This window comes from Xenopus laevis, chromosome 6L (genome assembly GCF_017654675.1).
Source record: "Xenopus laevis strain J_2021 chromosome 6L, Xenopus_laevis_v10.1, whole genome shotgun sequence".
NCBI classification, from domain to species: domain Eukaryota; kingdom Metazoa; phylum Chordata; class Amphibia; order Anura; family Pipidae; genus Xenopus; species Xenopus laevis.
This window is the reverse complement of record NC_054381.1, coordinates 112,477,965-112,503,917: the sequence shown is the minus strand read 5'-3', so window position 1 is coordinate 112,503,917 and position 25,953 is coordinate 112,477,965. Positions and strand designations below refer to the sequence as shown.

Genomic DNA, 25,953 nt, shown 5'->3' with positions numbered 1-25,953 from the left:
GTATAGACTAGAAAGTAGTTTACAGTTCAAGTTGGTGAGAGCCAACATATGGAAGCAAATGACTTTACAAAAATGGTAGAGAGAGAAAAGAAATCATCTGCTTAGAATTGACCAGAGAAGCATTTCATCATCATTCTTTCCCTGACTCTAACCTGTTGGTAAAACTAGCCAGCAGGTGGTGTTATTGTTTCAGATTTTTTGCATCCGCAAGTGTAAAAACTGCTAATATCTCAAGAAATAGAAAAACGGCTGCATTGTTTCAGCCACAATTTCATGCTATGGCCAGTTAGGTTCAAGCTTTAATAGCAATAAAAATACTTGACTTTAGCCACAGGGGTCAGCAGCAATATCGGATTCCAGAAACAGTGTCATTGTTTTAAGCTAATATGTCAGGAGCTTTTGGATACAAAAATATCATTGAGTATGCAAAAGATATTGTTTAAATGGCATATGCTATAATATACTTTGACTTTTTTATAAAATTAACATGAACAGTTCATTTACTAAATAAAAAGTAATATGTGCACCAAAATAGCAATTATACCCAGCTTAAAAAATAACCTTTAGTTAGAGAAGTCCAACACAATTTTGTAACACAATGATTTTTCAGTGTACTAAAAACATAACCTTTACAGTAATGCTCCTGAGGAAGGGTTTGTCCTCGAAAGCTTGTGCCACATTTCTGCTGCAATAAATGCTTTAAAACAGGAGCTGAAGTATGTTGTGCTTCTTTTTCCCTTCTTCTCTGTATTTAAACTTTGCAAGTAGAATTCATATTATATATATATATATATATATATATATATATATATATATATATATATATTAGTTATGGTGACAGAATAGATGCAGGTCATATTACCTTAAAGGAGAATAGCACCCAAATAATATTTTGAATAATAAAATAAGATATAATTCTAATCTAATGTGCATTAAATGCCCACCCCTCGGACCTGATGGCCTCTTCACTAAATACTTTCAAACAGAAGCATGTTAATAAGAAAAGTATACTCGTTTGTAACATTTTTTTAATTTCTGGTGTAATTTCAGGTTGTCATTAATATTTGTTTATTTGTAGAATCTGCGTGAAGAGCTGGAAGCTAAATTTCATGGCAACTTATTTGACTGGAATAAAGTCCGCAGCAACGATGCCGCAGGCCTGTTAAAGATGTTCATACGAGAGCTGCCGTCTTCTCTCTTTACTATGGAGTATCTCCCTGCCTTCATTACATTGGTAGAAAGTAAGTCAGTATATGAAATCTAATATTAATACAAATCAACTGTATTATAAATACAAATCAAATATAAATATCAAATTCAATTCATATGTGACCTAACCATAAAATGCTGAATTCTGCACTCTTTAACCTTTCACTTACTTTCACTTTAAATTAGTAACATTTGTTTGCCAGTTGTCATTTGAGAAAGCAAATGCTTGTGTCTGTGATATAAAATTATTGCCTGATTTACATGTTGAAAATATACTCCGTGTACAGAGCTCACAATATGTGCCTTACCTAGTTTTGAGAGTCTGTGCACGCGTTCAATGTCTGTCCACTTTAAAGAAGCCATTTGTTTTTGAAGGGCTTGAGTAATTATGTACTCATTCTCTTCATAAAAAACATGAAAACAACAGGACATTATTGGATTTTAAGAAGGGTTTTCTTTTGTATTCAGTGCCTTTTTCATTATGCACATAAAGGGGCAGATTTATCAAGGGTTGAATTTTGAGTTCATGGGAGTTATTTAAAACTCCAATGAACTCGAAATTCGACATGCAATTTGAATTGAATTCGATTCGAGTTTATTCTCCAAAAAACTTGAATGTTAGGAAGGCTGCAAACAACTCTAAATTGATCCCAGGACGTCCTCCATAGGCTAAAACAGCAATTTGGCAGGTTTAAGGTGGCGAATAGTCAATTTGAATTCTTAAAGGGCCAGTGTATAGTAAATTTCAAAAATCAAATTCGAATTTTTAAGAAAACTTGAATCTAATTTCAACAATTCCCTAGTCGAATTTGACAGTTTTGGCCATAAAAAAACTTGATAATTGTAATTTAGAAATATGAAATTCTAATTCAAAAATACGAATTTTCACTTCGACCCTTGATAAATCTGCCCCAAAGAGTATAGTAATTGTGGTAAGGTCACCACTAGGATACCTGGGAAAGTCCAGGACGGAGCTTATTTATGCCCCAGGTTCCTAACAGAGTGGTTCAGGGACTGCTAGTCCAGCCCGGGTGTTTTGTGTTGTCCTGAGGCATCTCAGGTGGATAATTAAAAAAGCAGCTCAAGCCAGAGTGTAGAGCTCCTGTCTGGGAAAAAAGACACAGGAAAGCTGCCTATGTGAGCTCACTGAGAGACTTGCAATCACCACAAGGTTTGGAAATTTGTTTGTGTTTTAATATTGTCTGTTTTGGGGGTGACAGGCGGTAGGCCTACTCATGGTTGGATAACTGACCTGTGTTAGCTAGAAGCCCATTCGATGGCAAGGATTTTATTTTGAACTGTTTATTTTGCTGAAAGTGAAAATAAACTGGCGAAAAGAGTCTACACTCTCATGAGTTGTAAGTGTGCTGTGGCTGATTTGCCCCAGAAAGCAGATTCCAGCTACCTAATCCTTACATAATGCATTACCAAGTTGTGAGAAGGCTTTTGTCAAACCCTTACCCATACACACAAATATGCTGTATATACTGTACATATATATAATTGTTAGAAATAACCATGCATAGTCATTGGAATAGATAGAGAGTACTAGGGTGATCTGCATATTAAGTATGATCCTCTAAAGTAGCAGTTGGCAAAGTTCTTCAGTTCAAGCCCAGCTTGAACAAGGTTCAGTGTCAAACTAGGCTGGGATAAAACCTGGTGGCCCCACCGACCCAGAAATGTTCCCCGCTAAAAACAAATGTCCCTCCCTACTAACTTCCTTCTGATGATGGCAGCAGTGGTAAATATAAGGCAGGGATCCCCAACCTTTTCTTTTACCCATGAACCACGTTCAAATATAAAAAAGAGTTGGGGGCGCAACAAAAGCATGAAACAAGTCCTTGGAGGTGCCAAATAAGGGCTGTGATTGGCCATTTGGTAGCCCCTATGTGAACTGCCAGCCTACAGGAGGATCTACTTGGCAGTACCCCTGTTTTTATGCAACCAAAACTTGCCTTCAAACCATGAATGCAAAAACAAGCACCTGCTTTGAGACCAATGAGAGCAACATCCAAGAAGTTGGTGAGCAACATGTTGCCTACGAGCCACTGGTTGGGGGATCACTGGTATAATGTATGTATGAGGCAAGGATGAGGCAGGTTGTGGCGTCAGCTAACCACAGTGGTGGGGGGCCTGAGGGGGTATGTGGCCCCTGAAGTGGCAGCCCTGGTGGGCCCGGATTCCCAGACTGACGCTGCTAAGGTTCCCCTTGAATTTGAGTTATGTTAAATATCTAATATAACTAAAATAGAAACCAGCTCTTTGCAAAGGTTGTTTTTCTTCAATATCCTGTAAAAGAATGTGCAAATGAGTACAGTAAAATACAAGTTTATTTTCTTGCTGAATCCATATATGTGTGTTGAATACAGGTTAGGCATGCATCAGTCATCTGTTTACATTTTATAATACAATGAAAAATAGCTCTACTATAAGTACCATCATTTGTCTTAAATGAGGCACTCCCATTCTGTCAATACTGGCTAATTCCATTAGCGTTAGTCTGAGTGGCTAGAACGCTCATTATGGGCTCCATAAAAATAATTGACAAAACCAGTTAGTTATTTATGTTCATGAGCTATGTGCAATTTAGACTGTGTGCACATGGAACATATTGATTTCAATCCTCAATCCCCACTGATTGCAGAAGGATGCTGGAAGATGCCTTATTGAGGCTTTAAAGGGTCGATGTATTAATGGGGAGATTTTGTGCAGTATCCCCTGTGTAATAGAAGCCTTTAATATGTTTTGCTTTTGACTTTAAATGGCACCATGGTGAGGAAACTTGTCTGGTCGGGACAAAACAGGCATTGGGTACTTGGCTTAATTGTGTTGCACTATTCAACCAGCACAGCAGCACTTGGATCTACCCAACAGTAAATGAACCCTTAAGTTTACATTATGTGTAGTTGAAAAGGGCCCTTTTGATGTACATTTGATGTACATGACTGCAATTGCCAAATATTTGCACATGCACAAGAATAGTGTGTCTCTGCATTATGTCAGTGCAGAAAATTTCAGCTGTTAATGCCCCAAATTTACATTGTTACATTTCTAGGAAGGCAGTAGCTTCCAAAAATATTTCTTGTAAGGAGTAACAGGCGAACAACTAGGGGAAAAGACATGGGCCTTATAGACAAGATGTTACACCCACACATATGTAAATAGAAATCTTTACTAAATGGAACCCTGAGACCTGGCGGAGAGCTGAAGGAGGCACCTTCTCAGTTTTCCGTTTTTTTTTTGTTTTAGGATTTGTGTTCACCATTGTCATTGTTTCAGTTGTTGGTTTTACTATTAATCACCTGCTCTTGATTCTAGAGGTCCAACTTGTGACCACAGCTCTAAAGCAAAAGCTACAGAACTAAATCTATGTAACCCTAGTTAAATCTATAGAAAATCCACATGAGCCCATAAGTCTGGCTTCTAAGAAAGGAGTTCTGACCAATAATGTTCCCCTTCTGCTCCTTCCCTGACCCTCCCGCCCTTACCCCCCCCCCAACGATAAGACATTAAGGGCTACAATGTTACTTGGCAATAATATACAGGTATTATCACCATTTTGTACAAAATCTTGTGAAATAATATCTATGCCTAGTATATATATTTTCAATAAAAGTTAAAAAAGGGGTTGTTCACCTTTTAGTTAAATTTAATATGATCTAGATATAGTTATATTCTGAGACAGGTTTATTTTTTATTGTTTGTAATTTTTGAGTTATTTACCTTTTTATTCAGCAGCTCTCCAGTTTGCAGTTTGAGCAATCTGGTTGCTAGGAGAGGGCCTGAATAGAAATACATTTGCTCACAGAGCATTTGTCTTTAGATGGGGTCAGTGACCCCCATTTGAAAGCTGGAAAGTCTCAGAGGAATAAGTCAAATAATTCAAAAACAATAAAAAAGAAAAAAATGAAGGCCAGCTGAAAAGTTGTTTAGAATTTATGTTAAAATGTAACTGAAAAGTGAATCAATCACTCAATGACTGCTCATAAATAACATCCATTGACTTGCATTGACGTTGGATGTCATTTATAAAAGTACAGTTGCATGCAGGGCCTGAACTAGAGGTAGGTAGAGTAGGCACGTGCCTAGGGCGCAAAGGTGGAGGGCGCCAGGCACGTACTTACTCCTACCCCTAGTCCGGTCCCTTCTCTGCCGACCGCCCACTTGTTCCCATCTGTGCGCGTATGCATGCGTCAATTTGCGCATGCGCAGAAGCGTTTTTTTGCGCATGCGCAGAAGCGTTTTTTCGCGCATGCGCAGAGGCGTTTTTTTTCACGCATGCGAAGAAGCGCTCAACCACCTGGGCAGGCTGCCTAGGGCGCCTGCACGGCTTGGCCCGGCTCTGGTTGCATGCTTTTCTACTTGCACTCACACCAAATTCTGAGGCTGCATTTATGATCAAAAGTGGAAACAAAATTGACTGAACATTGCTGGATATGTCAATAACCTCATTTGATTTGCACCAAGACTTGCATGTGATTCACAAAACATGGATTGTGATTAGTGCAGGTATTGCTGCATTGCTTTTAACCAGGAATGTTGGTTAAAAAAGATTTGGGTCTGAAAATGTTGGTCAAATGGAGCCAACAGGATTTCTCAGTTCATATATGAATAGTATTATAGCAGGCAGTTGCATTAATAATATAAATCTTCTTTATAATACGGACAGCATGCACTCCACTCGATTTATAAGGTACTGTACGTCTAGTTCATTAGCACATGCACAATATTCCTGTACCAAGCCAACAGCAGAGGTTTGCTAAGTTTATTATTTGGAGGGAGAGAAGAGTATGTGCAGCTCTGTAATCACTTTGTGTATAATGCTGGTAGTAATTACATGGCCTTACTTGCACTCAGCTTCCACGTGATTACCTCAATTCTGTGCCCAGCTCTGCAACACCATTCAGTGGTTAATAAATAAGGCTCATCCTGCAAAGTTTCCATTATCATGTCAGATACCTGCACATGCAGTCAGGCATTTTCTTTTTTTTTTGAAAAGAAGCTTTACCAGCAAAGCATATAAGTATCTTAAACCAGATTGTAATGTTAGCTTTCAAATCTAATACAGCTAGGGGCCAACCCTTTCCCTGGTTTAACATGTGCTTAACCGTCTCATCATTCAGCTGACTTGTCATCTAAGCTCAAATGCTGCAGTAATTATAGCATGTTAATCAATAAGGTTTTAAACACACTTAGCTGCTAATTGTCCTTCAAATTGAATCACCAGCCTTGCAAGTCCTTTGTTGTCAGTGTATTGGCAAAGTGTTCAAGGCTTCTCTGCTATCAGCTGGTGCCTCTTATTACTTTTATGACTTTTATTACAAGAAGAGCTTTTTTTTTTTTTTTTTTTACAAAATATAAAGATTTAAGGTTTTAAACATTACCTTTAAAAAAGTTATTTTGCAATATTGATATTGGTTTTTATCATAATAATGGTTAAAATGATGATTCCTTTTATTCATATGATACACTGAGGATAGGGTTGCCACCTTTTCCAAATTTTCTTACCGCTGGTGGGGGGGTGGAAACAAAAAAGAGGCGGGTGTGATGGCAAAAAAGGGCGGATATTACATAAAAGGTGCGTGGTCACTGTGCGGAAGCTTTCAAGACGGAGGACAGGGGATTGGGGGCAGGCCGAGGGGTCTTTTTAAGGGTATTACAAATTTACCGGCAGCTACATTGCCGGTAAATTTGTAATACTGGCCCCGGCCTTGGCAGGTGTTTTACCGGCTAGGCCGGTAAAATACCGGCTGGGTGACAACCCTAACTGAGGATGCTGATGTATAAGGATTCTACCCCCTTTGATAGAAGTCATTGTGGAATTAGGATGTCACATCCTTGCCCTCCAGCTATTGTGAACAAATGCTCCCGTCATCCTCAGCCTGACTGCATATTAAGTTCAAAGCTGGAGAGTCACTCACTAGTGATGTACGGGTCGGGGAAACCCTAACCTGCCCTACCTTGGCCCGCATCTGACTTCTGGGTTGCTATTATAGAACCGAGCCGCCCCACCAATGATGTCACAAAATGGGTGGGGTGAGCAGGCGCAAGCATCTATAAAAGACGAACCTGGAAGTCAGAAGCTGGCATTTGGCAGTGGCAGGCAGGCAGAGCAGGAGAAGAGCTCAACCAACCTGAGAAGAAGAGTCCGTGGTCGGCCCGAACCCGCCTGACCTGGTGGTAAACCCACGGGTATTGAGCCGGCCCGCACATCACTAGCCACTCACCCCATAAAAAGGGTGGCAACAATAAGAGCAATTGTAAAGTGACTGCCAGGCAGTTGTAGCTCTCTATCTAGTGTCTAGGACTCTAGATGAAGATATTAGACAGAGCTCACCAGAGATTAACCCAATTTATGGGTCAGGACTCAAAAATGGGTCCTCATACTGTTTAGGGTGGGTCTCCATGAATAGAGTGAATTTTTCTCTTACAACAGAAAATAGCCACTGCTCAATTTAGTTGTAGTTTTACAACTAATTTATGTCCCTCTGAAAAAAAAGTTGAATAAATAATAATTAATGATGAGCAAATGTGACCCGTTTCACGTCGCTGAAAATTCACAAAACTGCAAAAAATTATTTTTTGTGCAATGATTTTCTAACGACACAACAATTTTTTCCAAAATGCGGGACATATTTTTTACTATGCATTAGACTATACAGGTGTTTTTTCGATGCGAAATGAGGCAAAATATTTTGCTCATCCCTAATAATCATCTACTAATTATCAGAAACATAGTTTATAGATAACTCTGTACAGTCCTCGATATATTTAACTAAAGAGAACTGTGAGGGCTACTCACCCTGGTGGCCTAGTGGGCCGGCGGGGATGCCCGTCCGCGCTCTTGGCGGGGACGCCAGCCACGCCGTCTTCTTCCTTCAATGCGCCAGTTCTCTAGTGTGCGCCTCTGCTATTTTGGTGCACTTGCGCTGCGTGTTTTCGTCAGCGCACATTGGTGGGAAAATTCAAACAGTACTTAAGGGACCTTTGTGTTTGTAATCATTGCCCATTATAGGTTTTCTTCTAGTGAGTTCCTGGTGGTTCTGTGCTTTTAAGCTAATGAATTCTTTGATCCGATTACCTGTTGTGACCCCCTGCCTGCTACTGACTATCCTGACTTCTGAAATCCTGACCCTGCCTGGTAACCGACTCCTCTGTATCAGAATCCCTTCTGATTGATCCCCTGGTTTGACCCTTGCCTGCCTGACTCCTCTTGTACTCTGCCTGCCCCGACCCTACGCTTTCTGTCTATGCCTAGTACTGTGACCTTCTGCCCAAAAGACTTTACTTTACCGTTGTGCCCCTTTGCTTGTTCAAAACCCTTCGCTGGGCACCTCTCTTATTTAAGACCTGGCGGCATTCGATTAGCCGAGGGCTCCTCCCGAGGTGAAAGTTGGCTGTTAAAGCAAGAGCCAAGAACAGGGTGCTTAGCATTGTTTCTGAATTTAGGGTGCCGACCGTGACAAGAACGTTTAAAGAAATTAAGAATGATTGGCCTCTCTTTCAGTGTGGGATTGTTGTCCCCTGTAGGGAGGCCCCTTGTAGCACTTGTCACCAGCCTTCTTGGACTTCATCTTTTATCAGGCAAAGTGTTTCTATTTCTCTGTTACTATATTATGAGTTTGTTTATTTTGTTAAATATTAGAGGCAGGCATTTTCCTTCCACAGGGTGGCCTTCATATCTGGTAGACCAAGAAAATGCAGGCCTAAAAAAACTCAAGACACCATAAGAAATTAACATTGTGTGTTATTCTCTGAAACTGATGCATTCTGCTATTGCCATCAGCATTAGAGGCAGCCATCTCTCTCTAACACGCTTATTATAGTGTTGAAGGGAAAAAGTTTTCTCACATGCCAATCTTGCAGCCAGTGACATTTTATGGCAGAAAACAAAACTTCTCATGAATCCATATGTGCTTTAATGTGAGACTTCTCTCAGCAGCTAATCATTTTGCTGCCTTTCATATAAGGAAACTTATTCAAGTTATTTTTCATTTCTCCAGAAATCTCCAAGATCAAATTGCAGCTTCAAGCTCTTCATCTATTAATCATGCTGCTGCCAGATGCCAGCAGAGATACTGCCAAGGTAAATGAAATTAGACGCAATATTACTAAATATTCCTCACCCTTGCCTTGAGGGATCTTTGAAACTTTGATACTGACTTCAATATTTGTCTTAGATGCACTGACTTACAGACGACACGGTAATACTAGAGGAGAATTAAAAAAATTGGGACTACCATCATTATTTATTTATTTATTTATTTATTTATTTAATAGTGGTGGGTTAAGTCCTCTATGGCCATATATAAATGGAGCAGGCTTAAAGTGACAGTACACATTCAGTTGTTTTCTATTTTACATTTCTCCTTTTTTAATTTGATTTTTAAAAGATGTTCAGCAATACATATTCTTAAAACAGGCTTCTAAATAAAACACGAAACATATAGAATATGTTCTTCGTTGTCCCTTGGTGTAACTTAAAAAAAGAAATCAGCCAGCAGATAGACAAACCTGGATCTCACTGCAGTTTATGATAGCAAGGGCCTATGTCAGGGCAAAAGAGTATAGAAAGGTTTTGACTTGGTATCAAAAGATTTCTCCTAGAAAAATATCTTGTGTTTTTTGCTTTTTGAGCAATTTTATTTTCTCAAGAAGAGGGCTTAGAGTTGTATTATAGATAACCCTCTGCTAGTGATCACACTCCTGTTGTTCATGAGTTACTGTATTAATTCAAGTAGAAGCCTTGCTAAAACCCATGGGGTTGTTACAAAATCAAAAGTTATGTGATGAACCGATCCATTTATGGAGCTAGGGCAATGCAGAGCAATGGTAGCATTGATATTAGAACATACTGTATGAATAAGAAAGTTGAACTAATACAAGTATGGGTTGTGTTCTCCAGAATGCTCGGACCTGGGGTTATGGAAAAGGGATCTCCATACCTTAAGTCTATTAAAAATGATTTAAACATTAATCAAACCCAATAGCATTATTTAGCCTCCAATAAGAATTAATTCTATCTTAATCAGGATCAAGTACAAGGCACTGTTTTATTATTACAGATAAAAAAAGAAATACATTTTGAGCTCTTTTTTAGTAGCTGTTTGGCACCTGAATGTAACAGGGTGAAAAGATTTTGGGGCTTAGAACTAAAAGACACACTCCTTGACCTTGCTATAATAACTGTAGAGAATCCGTTCCTCTACCTAATTTACATCACAAAAATATGTTTTTCTTGTATGTGCCAAGAATGGGCAGACCATAGAGAACCCTATAGGATGCCATGAAGCTGTGAGTTTGTAAAATTGTGGCATTTTCTCCAGTGAGAGGCAATGCAGGGAATCGGGATGCCCCAGATAAGAGATTATAATAATAATCTAAGCATCTCTCTTACTCAGCACATGCTTTCTCATATATATACTCAATAGAGTAGTGGTTCCCAAACTTTTTTGGAGGGGGTCAGACTGAAGGATAATTAGGATGAAAGTTGTGGAGAATGTGTAATTTCTCGTTGAAATGCACCTGAAAATCCAAGTTATGAGATTTGGCGTGAAAACATTTTTTTTGTCCTAGTTATAAATAAAACAGTAGGGGTGGAAGAGAAGTCTAAATACCAAGGGAACGCAACATCAAACAGTTAGCAGAGCTATAAAAATTGGTAATAAGGCATTGTGATGTATTAACACTGTTGATATAAGAAAGGAGAAGGACTACAGCAGAGATAGGAATGAAACAAAGATGCATACATGCCATGATGGCTACTTCACCACTGATCTGCTAAAATGAAACTTGAGGACTTCTCTTCCCTTTGACAAGCCAACTTCTTCTTTTCATAGGCTTTGTTAAATTTCCTGAAAAAGGTGGTTTCAAATGAGGAAAAAAACAAAATGAGTCTGTGGAATGTGTCTATGATCCTTGCACCAAACCTTTTCATCTGCAAACGCAAAAGTGCAAACAAGGAGGAAATGAAAGCCGCCGCATCCACAGCCCATATTGTTCGGCTTTTAATTAGGTACCAGGACATCTTGTGGACGGTAAGATAATATGGATTTCAACCTGCAGTTTATATAATGCTGCAACATGTATTATTAAAGTGAAAAAGAGTTGCCTGTAAATTGTGTCCATGTTCCCTACAGCTGATGTCCTTCGGAATACATGATCTCCAGAGGGTGGGAACATGTTACATATGTGTTAATATCATTTTAGAGAAGTCATTGATTTGGATTTGGATTAGAGTTAGGAGAGAAATGTCGGTAGCTGTAGTAAGGTACAAAAACATACATCTTTTCACAATCTTCCTTATCCAAAACCAAAGTGCAAGTTATCGGGTAGGGCAAGGAGCTCATTTGCCTCAGAATATTATAGTTCTTTCTTGAATATTAGATCCATTGCTCTGCAAGACAACCTCCATTGTACATATCCTACCCACAACTGGTAGATAAATCCATGGCAGTGATATTATGTAGGTTTTACCCATTTCACATCAGTTTGCACAGCACAATTGTACACTATCGTGCCTATATGTAAACTTGTGTGGGTTATGTAACAAAGGTGTAGTTGCTACAGGTCCAGTCACCGATAGTAGCAGACACATTATAGGCTGCCTATTGGTTACATAGACAGAGATGAAGTATGTCCTTTGCTCTGGCCATCTCAGCTAAGCAGCCTTAAAACAACTCTTAGAAACATCTTCCTTCTTTGTCAGGGACAAATATCCAACCAGATGTATTCACTTGATTTTCTTTTGAATTTTAATATAGGTTCCTTCTTTCCTAATCTCACAAGTCAGGAAAATGAATGAGGCAGCTCTGATTAACAATAAAAGGCAGCTGATTTTTGACAAGAGTGTAAGGAAGTTATTAAGAAGGAAGACCATGGAACGGGAAAGACCTGAAAGGAGAGAGGTACTGAAATTCATTTAAAATTTTAAAGATTACATTGTTTTATAATTCTATGTAAATTATGCCAGTGATTAAGGGTTTGAAAGCCCAAAACTCGTTAGGGTTTTGATCATCTGCCCATTTTTAAAACAAGCCAATAAAGACTATAATTTTTAACTTTTTTGGGTAGTATACGCTGCTGTCTTCAAAAACGCATTTTTCACACCTCCCACCATTTTTGACTTTCTATGTCCAATGATTGATTCACCAGTTGCCCTTTCTTACTTCCCTTATTTAATGATCACATTCAGTTACACACATTCTAAAGAAAAACACAGTGAAAGGGAGACATGGGTCTGTTAAGTTCAAACAAAATAAGAACTTTTTGCAATAAAGGTCATTTTCATACTCCTTTTCAAACCTATTTAAAGGACAAGTAAATTAAACATTACTCTGAGATGCCAATTTTTATAAACCATCCCAAGGTCCAAAGTTGCCAACCTATTATCGAAGCCTGTGTGCCTCTTTAAAAAATGAACCAACCTGGTTCCAACCAAACTACTTTCCATATTTGCAGGTGTCCCTTGTGGCTGCAAGTGAAGTACAGTGTAGTTTCCAAAACTGAATGTTCTGTACATGTCAGGCCCAAGCTGTTGCAAGTGAAACCTGGGAATCACAGGAACGATAGCACCAACATGCTGTGCTACAAATTATATTGGTTATATTGGTTGGGGAAGGTTATTCCCAGAGTATGACCCAGAATAAAAAATTGCACATACGGTAGTAAACGAGACCTTAAGTGTTAAGTCTATTCTGGGAAAGTAATAAAATCATAAACATAAATAATATATTCCTAAATAAAAACGAAACTTTGAATTTCACAATGTAAGATTCTTCATACATCAGATATTACTTTGAGCAATGTAACTGCACAAAGACCTGCCTCAAAGTAGTTTATATTTGGGCTGGCACAAATAACAATTTGTTTCACTATTACATACACTGTGCAAAAAATGTTTGCATTTTTCGTCCAATTCCACTAAATTGATTGCTAAATACTTTTGCGAGTTCACAAAACCTTTGCAGAGGAAACATTGTCCACAAGGTAAAAAGTGTTTGCCTTGCTCTTATTTTATCTATTTACAGTATAACTTTCATTCCATTCCCCCCCACGTGTATTCTGTATCATGAGATGATTCAAATATAGTTACCAATTGCTGACAATTATTGCCAACAAACTGCTGAGTTTGGGAGTAGATCTAAATGAACACATCGATAACAGAAGAACTGACTGTTACACAATAAATAACAAGGTCCAGAAGAGCATGAGGAATGACATTGCTGTCAGCTTGTAATTGGAAGGTGATGATGCTGTACAAGCCAGATGCAGTCTTAGTTCCCTGGATACATTCCCAAACAGATCATTGATTTTTCCCATCCTCTACACAGTTTTATATTTTGATTCTGTTTTCTTCAACATGTTTCTAAAGAAATGCAGTTGACAATATCTTAGTTTATCAGAATATTTATATTTTAATAGATTATTCTTGAAAGAGATAAATAGATTTTCACTCAACCTATGCGGTAACTGGAATTGCAGATGTGTGACAATGGCATCCAGATACTGTATTATTTCTGCAATCCTGCTTGGCATTCATTCCTGCCCAAGGAAAACAACTATTCTTTATATAAGCCCGTTTTTTATGGTGACAAATATTTTGAATGACTTTAAAAATATGCTTCCAAATGTAATGTTCCTTTAGACTTTAGGGCTTATTTAGTGCAGGGCAGGCTGCTCGCCATCTCTGCCCTTTGCACCTAGTGTCAGATTTATAAGGTGCAGGGTGCAGATATGTTGCTGGCACATGTGCTTTGAGAGTGAGAACTATGTTTTTTAACAATTTAGTGCTCCTGCACTATTGCACAAGTAAAAATGTACTAATATATGAGTCATTAGGGGGGATCTGGGTTATGAAAAGGGCTTCAGGCTGGGTTTCAGAGCAATCTAGGCACCTTGCCCCCCACCCACGAGCCTATGTGAACGAGTGAGCACACAATTACTATTTTCAGCGGGGGACAACGCACTGGAACATGGGTAGGTGGATGGAATGGGTACATGCCTATTTCGTGGTCATTTCCTATTTCTATATGGGAACAAAGAGGCTTAATAATGGGAGAATAAACAGGTTGAGTGAAGAGAGGAGGTTAGTTTGGAAAGTGAGCCCTCAGCCTAAGGTTTTCTGGTGGGCCCCTGGCATCCCAGTCCAACACTGGGTTCTTCTAATCACTAATGTCTGCCGACACTGGTTACAGCAAACAGTGACAAGTATGAAAGGGTGAGTGGGGAAAAAGCTGAGAAGCTGCTATAGAAGTGTGGCAGAGGTATCGATGGGGAAAGTGGCTGCCATTTTTTTTGTGGCATGAATTAATTTCACGGACTTAATAACGCATTGTATGGAAGTAAGCCTGGCTGGAACTGCGTGGATTGATCTACATAGGCCTCTTCATCCTCTCTAATTATCACTCATCTCATTATCACTGTAATCTCTAGCAAAAGAAACTCAGATGTTATACAATATTTTTCTGTCGATAAAAAACAAAGAAATAAAGATGGTCTTAAAGTTGTGTGACTTTAACTTTCTTACTGTTATTTACTGATAAAAAAATTTGTGTCCTAATCAATTAACTGTTATTTAATTTGAAACTGTGGTGTGTGTTCTATTCTTTCCCATATCTATATCTTGTATATTACGAGGTTGGTTAACATAATGTGCATATCTAGACCTACCAATTCCGGTCTTTTGTCTGCGAGCAGCTAAAAGATATTTTTCTACAGAGATGTCTGTCCCTTTTTCCATTATCCTTGATAATCCCAAGAAAATGGAACATTTCCTGAGGTATGCGCGCAACCATGAGCTCTGATAGCTGTGTTTGGGTTTGTATTTCAGCACTGTGATGTACCTGAAGGGGTGATAAGAGTTTACGCTCCGCTGCACTCAAAGGTTTCCATGGCAATACAGCTGAACAGTCGCACGAAAGCCAAAGACATTCTGGCAAGATTTCACTGTGAAAACAGGTGTGGAGAGTTGAATTTAGATGTATTTTTTAACCCATATACTGTAAGTCGATTCATAGTACAGGTGCAAGATCTAGTATTTAAAATGCTTAGAGTTTTCTTAATGCTTAGAGTTTTATAGGATCTTTTGCTATGGATCACAATCCCTTAAATCTGCTAAATAGGATTGTTTGGCCACCAATATGGATTCATGCAGCTTAGTTACCATCAAGTATAAGGTACTGTTTTATTATTACAGAGAAAAAGGAAATCATTTTTATTAATTAGAATACGTATTTGCTTAATTTGATTAAGTTCAATATTTTGTTGTTTTCTGGATAATGTGACCCATACTTGTACACTAAGGGGCACATTTATCAAGGGTCAAATTTCGAAGTAATGGGAGTTTTTTTTGAACTCCCATAACTTCAAAAATCTAAGAAAAAAAAGACCAACCGAAATTTGTTAAAAAAAATGTATGAACAGGCTGTATTCGAATTGTTCGAATCAAAGTAAGATATTATTCGATCTATTTCGATTCAAAGTTTTTCAAATGACTCCAAATGGGTTCTAGGAGGTCCCCCTTAGGCAATTCAGCAGGTTTTCCATGGTAAACGGTCAAAGTTGAAGTTTTAAAGAGATAGTACATGATAAATTTCGATATTAGAATAGTCAAATTTTTTCTAATCTAATTTCAGCCTATTAGAACACAAAAAATAGCTAGAAATTTTTTTTACTTTGACCCTTGATAAATCTGCCCCTTAACAGTTTGAATACATACAAAATATATTATACATACAAAGAAATACATAATTGTACCATATTATATTATAGAATTATTACATGTTCTCAAATCTTAGTGTATAATTACTTAGAAACACACTATAGACTTTTATTGCTTAATTCCAATTCATCATCCTTTATTTCCTTTTTTCAGGACTTTGGATACAGCCAAATCCTCAGGGGGTTATTAATCAAAGATCGAGTTTTAGAGGTTTGTGAGGAATGAACTCACAACTCGAATGTTTTCTAATTTATGAAAAAACTTGAATGTAAAAAGCTTGAATAAGAGTAGTCAGGGTGAAAAATTCAAATACTCAAATTGATCGAGTTTTCCACGAAAAAAAAAATCTCATATCGATGAAATTGATTGAGTTTTTGAGCAAAACCAATAAAAAAAACGAACATCATGAAGGCTACGAATATAATCATATGGTTCAAGGGACCTCTGCCGTTGCCTTCTACATGAGCTGCTGTATTTTCGGATTCAAGCTATTTCCAGATTCAGGGTATAATATATCGTGTAATAGTTGAATTTTTTTTAACCCCAAAATTTGAGTTTTGACCCTAGAAATTTTTACTTTTAAAAATAACCCCCTTAGTGTTTAGCCAGTCAAATTTAATATTGCATATATGTTTTGTGTTATTCTCAAGTTCAAATATGCAAATTCAATTTCAGATATGGAATGCTCCAAGGTTTCTGTATTAACTTTTGGTTTGTTTTTTTGTATTAGCCACGGAACATCAGACAATGCGAGAGTACACAACCAGAGTTTATATGAAATAGGAGGCAACATAGGCAAGTATAAAATATGTACACGTTCATGTTTATGTTGCTTTTTGTTTAAAAGATTATGTATTATTTTGTTTGCTCAGAATGCACAGAATTTATGAAGCCAGAGGTAGTAGTATGATGATTTTCTCTAGTGTTGCTTTCTTCCTAACAAAGCTTTGTTAACTTACTTACACTTATGTCAATTTAAATTCAGTGGGTATATAAAGTCATATGTATGTATTTAAAATTTCTGGAAGTGGCCTCTTTTTATTAAAAATGTCCAAGGAAGCATAATAAAGGCAATGGAGATCCTCTATTTCCCTAGGCCATGAGCCCACCCTAAAATAAATGTGAGAAATGTTACAAAAAAAGTGTATTTTATTTTAAGATATTTTTAACAGTTACAACTTGTAAACATAATCCCACTTTAAATCTGAAAAAACACCAGCATTTGGGCATTTGCTTATGACTTGTAGGGAACACAGGATATGATGTCACTGACATAATAATGTTGAGGATGTAGCTTCATTGTATTAATTCGCCAGTCAGAACCTGGCAAAACTGATTTTGGTAAAAAGGGTAACAAATTGAAATTTGCTAAATTAGCTGTTTTACGATTGTTTGCCTGAGTGAAAATTTGCCTGGTTAAATGCAGCAAAAGTTCTTCAGCAACAAGGTGATTCGCTAGAGAAGTTGTCAGACAAACTCAACTAACTCTTTAGTAAAGGCGCCCCTAAGTCTACTAGGAAATCATGTACAGTAGACATTAAATAAACCCAATAGGCTGGTTTTGCCTCCAATAAGGACTAATTATATTTTAGTTTGGATCAAGTAGAATGTACTGTTTTATTATTACAGAGAAAAAGAAAATCATTATTAAAAGTTTGGATTATTTGGATAAAATGGAGTCTATGGGAGATGGCCTTTCAGTAATGATAACTGATCCTATACCTGTATTAGTATAGTGTATACTTACTTAAGAGATGTGGTAGAGCTAGCATAAGAGACAAGGTGGGAATTAAAGTCAGATCCCATACTGTTAGTCTTTCAGCTGTATCAAAAAAGATATTAAATATTTAACTGTTACTGTGCCTTTTATTTTGGAATACCAAGGCCTTTGTAGTAACATTTGCTTCTAGTGCAAACATTTGTACCCCTTGTGCTCATGCTAGGATCCCAACACGGTATAAAAACTATGACCCCATACATAATTGTCATGCAGGGTCCCTTTAATTCTGCTTGTATGTGTGTGGTTTGTGTGTGTGGTTTGCGTGTGTCTAAAAGCAGCATCCAGACTTTTGGATCGCAACCAAACAAAGCTCCATAATGAACAAAGATTTTCCAGTGTTTGTCTCTGAACATGAGACATGATAAATTGTTCCCTAATTATTCTGTAAATGTTACATCCTCTCTCTGTTTTTCTGACCCTCTATCACACTGCACTTTATTATGCTAGTGACTTTTCTCAAAGCTACTAATGAGCCATATTAGAATACTCTTTTTATTGCAAGTAGTATATTATCTGTACATGTAGTTCATGGAGTAGTGATGGAATTCTGCTGAGAACCCTCACAGACAGTATCCTGTTCACTAGTTTTCAGGCATACAGTGTATATGTAACATCCCTAACCTTTGACTTCCTACCTATTAGGAGAGAAGGCCCATTGGGCAGATGTAGGGCAGAAGGGGGATAGGAATCAGCAAGCCTCTGGCATGAGATGTTGGGAAGCTGGGGTTAGGGATTTAAAGATGGAAAGAGCAAGAGAACATGGGGTAGATTTACTAAAGGCGAAGTGACTAACGCTGGCGACAATTTGCCAGCGTTAAAGCTTTTAGGCACTTTGCCGATTTACTAACAGGTGCAGGCGTAACTTCGCTAGTGAAAGAGACAGACACTAATGGTCATTCGCACTCTATCGCCAGGTGAATTTTCACTCTGGCAATAGACGTTACTCCACAAATTCACTAAGGTGCGGATTTTACTGAACGTTACCCCTTTTGCCAGACTTGCCTTCGCCACCTCAGACCAGGCAAAGATCTTCCTCAATCTTCTGTTACTTACATCATATTTTTAGTGGAAAAAGTTTCAAAGTCCCAAAAAAAGCCGGCGTCTTGTCCTTTTTTCAGAGTGATAGCCTGCAAAAGTCCTTCAAATTTTTTTTGGGTAACCGGGTTCCCCCATACATTTTCATATGGAACAATAACTATACAGTGGGCTCATGTGTAGGGCATTATAACAACTCTATTGTCTTTATTAAGGTTCCCTGGAACTTGTGTAATGTAATGTATTTGCTGCAACATATACGTCCATTCAACTTTATAATTTACCGGCGTATGCAAATTAACAAGACCTCTAGCGAATTTGCGTTAGGCAGAAATGAACGCTAGCTTTGATTGCCAAAATAACGCTGCCAGTGTTCGGCGTCCTGGATGCAACTTTGCATTTTAGTAAATTAGCATTGTCTGAGAGAATTTTCGACTGGCAAAGTGTAGCGATGGGTGCGAAGCCGTCGCTGGCGAATTTTTGACGCTTAGTAAATATACCCCATTGTCTGGCTGTTACAGGAAGTTCACATCCCATGAGATGAGGTGGGTTTCACCAGGATAGCTTTTCCTTGTGGATTAGCCAAGTAGAATTCTGGAACTTGGGCAGGTTATAATTAGGACGTGTGAATTTTAGGGTTCCATGGAAAGGTAGTAAATCCACAAGGAGGTTCACAAGGCAAGTTTTAGGGGCCGATTCACAAAGGGTCGAATATCGAGGGTTAATTAACCCTCAATATTCGACTGGGAATTAAAATCCTTTGACTTCGAATATCGAAGTCGAAGGATTTTAGCGCAGATAGTTCGATCGAACGATCGAAGGATTATTCCTTCGATCGAACGATTAAATCCTTCGAATCGAACGATTCGAAGGATTTTAGTCCAATGATTGAAGGAATATCCTTCGATCAAAAAAACTTAGGAAAGCCTATGGGGACCTTCCCCATACGCTAACATTGAGTTCGGTAGCTTTTAGATGGCGAACTAGGGGGTCAAAGTTTTTTCTTAAAGAGCCAGTACTTCGACTATCGAATAGTCAAACGATTTTTAGTTCGAATCCATCTATTCGAAGTCGTAGTCGAAGGTCTAAGTAGCCCATTCGATGGTCGAAGTAGCCCAAACAACACTTCGAAATTCGAAGTTTTTTTACTTAGAATCCTTCACTCGAAGTTAGTGAATCGGCCCCTTAGTGTTATATAGGGCCAGAAAAGGCTCTGACTTGTGGGATCAGTTGGTGCAGTTGCACCAAAATATAAAGTTGTATATGTACTGTTTTATTGAACACAATGATTAATTTAGTTGGCACGACAATTAAGTTATCCCGCGGCATTTTCATCCCAGGAATCTATTGCTTGTGGATAATTAGGTAATAAAAAAGGAAGGTACATTTAAAAGTTCTATGGCAGAGGTGGGTAGTACATATTCATGTATAGATCATACAGAGATCATGTAGATACTGTAGGTAATGTTCTGTGCACACAATTATGTTCTTATGATTTACTCTTTATTTCAGGTGATATAAATGCAAGAAAATCCTAAGTAACTTAGGTGTGTCAGGTGTCAGTGTGTCAGTTTCAGAGCCTTTTCCCGATACTCATTTCTAAAAGAATTAGCCTAATAACAACATTTAGTTATGTCAGTTGCTGCAGATCTAAGCAATATTCTGTAAACTGTTAGAGCCAGATAATATCATGGTATTTTGGCCTGTTCATTAATCTTTCTATTTTCTTGTAGGGGAGCATTGCCTTGATCCAGATACCTATATTTTGGATGTGTATCATGTTAATCCTAATGCGGAATGGATGCTAAAACCAAAATCAAGCTGAAGTCTTTGAATGCCCAGGCTACTGGCACTTTATAAAACGATGGGTCAACATTATCCATGGGATTTTATAACATCCAAGGTCTTTAATCACGGACTGATCTGAAGATGGGGAAATATTACTTAGGTACTACAGAAAGAATACATTAGGTCTGGTGATAAAGACTGCTGACGTTGGAAGAAGGTTTTTTTTTCTAGTAATTATTTTTAATATAAACAGTTTATTGCTAAGAAGAAAAACACTAATGGCAAACCACCATTTTGCTGGATACCTTTTGTAGAGTCCCATGTACTCTACGTAGCTCTCCAAGTATTATTGCTGACATATCGGGGCGGGTTGGATCTTCAGTTCACTAAATGTGGGACCTGGAAGGTGCAACCCTCTAACAAAGAGTGGGAGACAATGTCGTTTTTGCTATTTTTAATGAAGAATGTGTGCAGTGACGTGAATGCCTTGTTCAGCATCAAAACCTGATGGAAAAGAGAATGTGACGTTTGTACATTCGTTTGTACAGGAAACACTATGTTTGTACAGTTACTTTTATATGTGTAGATATATGTATGTGTTTTTAATCTTACGCTCTGCCAGTTACACCCACCCATGTAGTTTACCAAGCCTTACTTTATTTCAGTATTCAAGTTTAGAGGAGGGGCATTCATATTGCACCAGTCCTGCCTTTGTAAGGCTGCGAGCCAACTTTACAGAACATTAGCAGATTCATAAGTAAGGTTCAATCTATTGATTCATCTATGCACAGACCAAAGACTCAATGTCAAGAAGAACATGTTTATTTGGATTTATATAATTCATAAATGTAGGTATGTATTAACCAGCAAATACCCCTGGGGTGAAATAGAAATGCAGAAGGATATTTATTTTACTCTTTTAAAGAGGATCACAGTTACACTTTAAGTAGCGACCCAAATATTTAATGGGGTCCAATTGCTAGAGCTTAAATAAGCAGCAATCTGGTAACTCACAAGGTGATCTTGTCTGGGAATAAGGACTGAGGGGTATGTTTACTAACATTGGAGATAAATATCTGGAGAGATTTCTGGAGATGTTGCCCGTGACAACCAATCCACAATTAGATTTTTAACAGCCACCTATATGTTAGAAAACAAAAGCAAAGATCTGATTGGTTACTATGGGTAACACCTCCAGGAATCTCTCCAGATATCTCCAATGTTAGTAAACAAGATTTCTGCAGATCAACTCATTGGATGTTTGGCCAGATTGGCTGCCAGTCTAGTCTTTAAGCAAATAGGTCACCAGATTTCAGAGGTCAGATAAAAACAGAAACTGCCTATTTGTGGTGGAACATTTGAGATTGGAGGGTGAGTTGGACAGTCTTATGTCCTGCTGCTGGGAATGCATCAGTGGTGCAATGGTGCATATGTAGATTGCACTGAAATCGAAGGCTTCCATCACTGAAAGCAGGAAAAAAAATAGATCAAGCCCTATTTTTTCTGTATTGAGAATTTGTCCCCATTCCTGTAGATACAAAACAAAAAAGAAGAATGAGATCAGTCATCTCAGGGGCAGTGTCAGATTGACCGACCAGGTTTACTGGAAAACTATTTTTCTTTGAGAAATAGAGGGAGTGAAGAGAGAAAGTAACATAGTTTGGAGATTGGGCCTGTGGTCTATGGTTCCCTGATGGGCTCCAGGCACATCAATCTGACACTGCTTAGAGTTTTTTTTTTCCACCACGCAAGGTTTCAAATAGTCATCTCTGATCACATTATGAGCCAAATTTCCAAACGAATCTCCTTTACACAGAGAGTCCAAGGTGGCCCTTTCCATGTCTTTGTCAATAGCTCAAGTAGAGCAGATAGAGCCGAACACAGTAAACACATCAGATAAGTGCCACATGCTCTTGTATTTAATACAGAATGTCTTTGGGTCAATTCCCAGAGTTTTAGGTTAACAATGTAGTTTGATAAATATCTCTTAATGTTATAATGTGCTAGAATACAATATATTTATCTGACAACTGAGAAATATTACTACCTGACACTTCAAACTTAGTGCAGAGGATTATTTTTGCAGTACAGATACTTCAAATGCGACATGGCTCCAAGGCCAAAACAAAATCCATGTTTGTGGTATAGTCATAGTATAGTCATAGATCAAAAGTGTATAGTGTAACATATGTGCAGGGACAGTCTGTGGACAAATACAAATGCAATGCAACAAAGAATGCAAAAGGGCAACGAACTGCATCTTAAACCTGTGTAACCTTAATGGCAAACTATTGCTAAAGTACATGATGTTCCTGTAACAGCGAGGGCTTTGTAGCATCCATATGTTCACATGCCCAAAGCCTTTGCAAAATACTAAATATAAGACATCCGAATGGTGTTTTAATTGCAGTAATCAGTCAGTTTCCAAAAAACAGAATAAAAGGAAGCCAATGAAAATCTAATTATCCAAGAAAGCTTTCAATTTCCAGGAAGAAGCTGCAAAAACAAGTTTAGCAAAGAATTATATAATATTGATAAGCATCTATAAAGCTGGATGTTTAATAGCTACTCATTCTGCCTGTCAAATAGGCATTGCTGTTTACTGGTGTCCTTGTGTTATACCAGCCATCGACTAACTCACTCAGTTGAACAATGTGCTGCTGGTATAGCCATGACCTGAGTATCGTCAAGTCTTGGACCCTCTTCCCAACACACTTCCCCTTTACCATTAAATGGACAACTGGACACTTCTTTAATGGATTGGAAAGGCCCCAGCCACTTTTATTTACACACAAGTTAACAATAACATATATTTAACATTTCAAACGTTAACATTATAACCAATGTCCAGCGAGATCTCCACCCCTAGCCGCTGAAGGCTGCTCCTATGGAGATCCCCTTGCTACTGGACCTATCCACATCCTGAGGCTAGGCCCCTTGTTTTGACCTTCCCCTCTTAACCATGGCCAATGACCACACCCCCTAGCCTCAGACCTACCAATCTTCCGCCATACTCCCTTCTCCAATTCCACCACCTACCCTCCTAAGCGGCTGTGACTTGCTCACCTTAACCCTCTCTTCCCCACCTACCAAAAAGGGGCGGGTGGGCGAGCAGTCTTTTTAAAATGGCGCCGGCTTCTTTCCCGCTCCTGCCTTTGCCTACACTATTTCCCGCCGCCTCCTAAAAACTACATCCCCCACAATCCCTTGCTCTGCCTTCCGGGTTTCCCCTCCTCACGCTGTCATGGCCCTATCCCTCTAGCCTCTTCCGGTCTTCACGGGCCTGCTAGTGACTCGGGACATCTGTTTGGTACTATTTTTGGGCTAAAAATGGTTACTATGAACACGTGATCCTGTGTTACACCATGTTGTCTTCAGCAAACCACTTAATCTACAAGTCTCAGGCACCAGAAAAAAACTGACTGTAAGCTCCTCAGCGGAGAATCTCATTGTGCTGAGTTTTGTACAACTGCCACCATTTCATGTGAATGTATATGGATAGGAATAACGCATCTCCTGTTGTAAAATATAGGAGTATTAACAAACGTTCCCTGGCCATGCTGGTATGGAATCTATTATCTAGAAACCTGTTACACAGAAAAAAAACAACTTTGCCATTTCCCATCTTGTGCTGTTTAAGCAATTGTTCATTTGTGACTGTTCTGTGTAATAATAAGAAAGTACTTTGTCGACAATGTTAACTGACCTAGCAAGAAGTCACAGTGAGAGCAAAACGATCCTGTAGGAATCAGTTTATAATTGGTCAGTAATGTCTGCCACGTTGTAACGTTAGCAGTCATTTCTATTTTAAGTATTTCAGGCAGGAAAAGGATGGTCAAAATTCTTAATTCCAGAAAAAAATATGATACATTCAATTTTTATGGGTGTTAGTGCTCAGTGGTGCACTAACACCCCATTGAAAATGACTGCATTTTTCTCCTGAAAGCAATGGAATGTATTCATTCCATCAGCTCTGATAAACATGTCTATGTGTTAACACCACCTTGACTGTGGGGAAAGTTATGGCAAATGGGTAAAGAGATCTGCTGGCAATCTCTATGGATTCCTTAGTACATTCTCTAATTCATCAGTCCCCAAATGTTTTGGTAGCTTTAACGAATGGCCGTAAAACCTCAAGGCCCCAAACATTTCTGATAAGAGATCCCATACCTGTAAGATGCAAGCCTGCAGACCATGTACCTTCTTAACAGGTTGTGGAGCATCTCATGGCTTGTAATATCCTCATAGTTTACAACACGTGGACACCGTGTTTTATCATATTCAAGTTTCAATGGGTCTTGTGATGAAACCAACCACTAAGCAGTGATTATAATGAATGAAACCACTAACTAAGCATATAAATGCAGAGCCAGAATGTTCATGTGACACAGGTGACATCACTAAGCTCCTGTTATAAATGCTGACATCACTAAGCACAATTTATAATGATATAATGTACAGGTTATTTATACATTACTTTTGTGAATTATATAGTGAATGATGTATCTCCCGTTGTAAAATACAAGGACATTTTAAGTCCCCAATGAGTCGCCAAATAAAGGCAGAAGATTTTTATACAGGTCATGGAACTCCAAGGTGATTTCTACTATCCCCATATATTGCAACAGTGAGTTCACTCTTCAGCTTCAGTGGGTCATGTGACAAAAATGACATCACTAAGCACTGATTATAACTGATGACATCACTAAGCAACGTTTATAAGGATATCATTTACATGGCTCTTGTGTATAATGAATTATAAGGGTATATTTAACTGTTCCTGTCAGAGTATGAAGACAATGCAACAAAATACTCTGTTTTTGAAGCCTTAGTATCCCAGATGCCAACTGGATTGGCAGCAGCATGATACAAAATACAAATCAGCATCAATGCCTATGGCAAGGGGCTGCCTTCAGATACTGGCGACCCAGTTGAGTGGCAAATGCCTCTGATGATGTGGGAGTTGTATGTACTTTTAAAACATACTCAATGGAACTTTTTTTTGTACTTTATTATTTTGTATGCGATTGTGTACCTCCTGGAATTACAATATTGGAAAGGAAGTGCGTGTGTCTGATTCTTCTTTGCTGACATTCATACATGATAAGGTGCTATTTGCTTACACAAGCAGGAATATTTACTTTCCAGATTCCTCCAGCGTTTAATCACCGTCTAATATATTTGTGCGTGGCAGAAAAATCTATGGGAAAAATGCAGCCGTTTGCAGTTTCTTTAGAAAATATTTTGACTAAACGTCAGCGTTATTTTCCCTGCAGCCAGCGAGTCCAAAACAATATTAACAGTAATACTGATGGCTAATCCTGCCCGACCTGAAAGGAAAATGAATTTGTAAATGTGGTTAATTCATAACTTAATTTCATAATTCCCAGTACAACATACTTTAATAGCTTACATA

At 38.3% G+C, this 25,953-nt stretch overlaps 1 protein-coding gene across 3 annotated transcripts in view; it reads left to right on the top strand.

The window, feature by feature from the left end:
• The window catches only part of arhgap28.L (Rho GTPase activating protein 28 L homeolog), a 126,731-nt gene extending 101,131 nt beyond the window's left edge, over positions 1-25,600 (top strand). For all 3 annotated transcript variants that reach the window (XM_041566382.1, XM_018267908.2, XM_018267909.2), the window contains 7 exons: positions 1,079-1,241; positions 9,216-9,298; positions 11,052-11,249; positions 11,976-12,119; positions 15,044-15,171; positions 16,665-16,729; positions 20,483-25,600. In XM_041566382.1, coding sequence (XP_041422316.1) covers positions 1,079-1,241; positions 9,216-9,298; positions 11,052-11,249; positions 11,976-12,119; positions 15,044-15,171; positions 16,665-16,729; positions 20,483-20,574 — 873 coding nt within the window. In that variant the 3' untranslated portion in view covers positions 20,575-25,600. The remainder of the gene's footprint in view (positions 1-1,078; positions 1,242-9,215; positions 9,299-11,051; positions 11,250-11,975; positions 12,120-15,043; positions 15,172-16,664; positions 16,730-20,482) is intronic.
• The last annotated feature ends 353 nt before the right edge of the window (positions 25,601-25,953 follow it).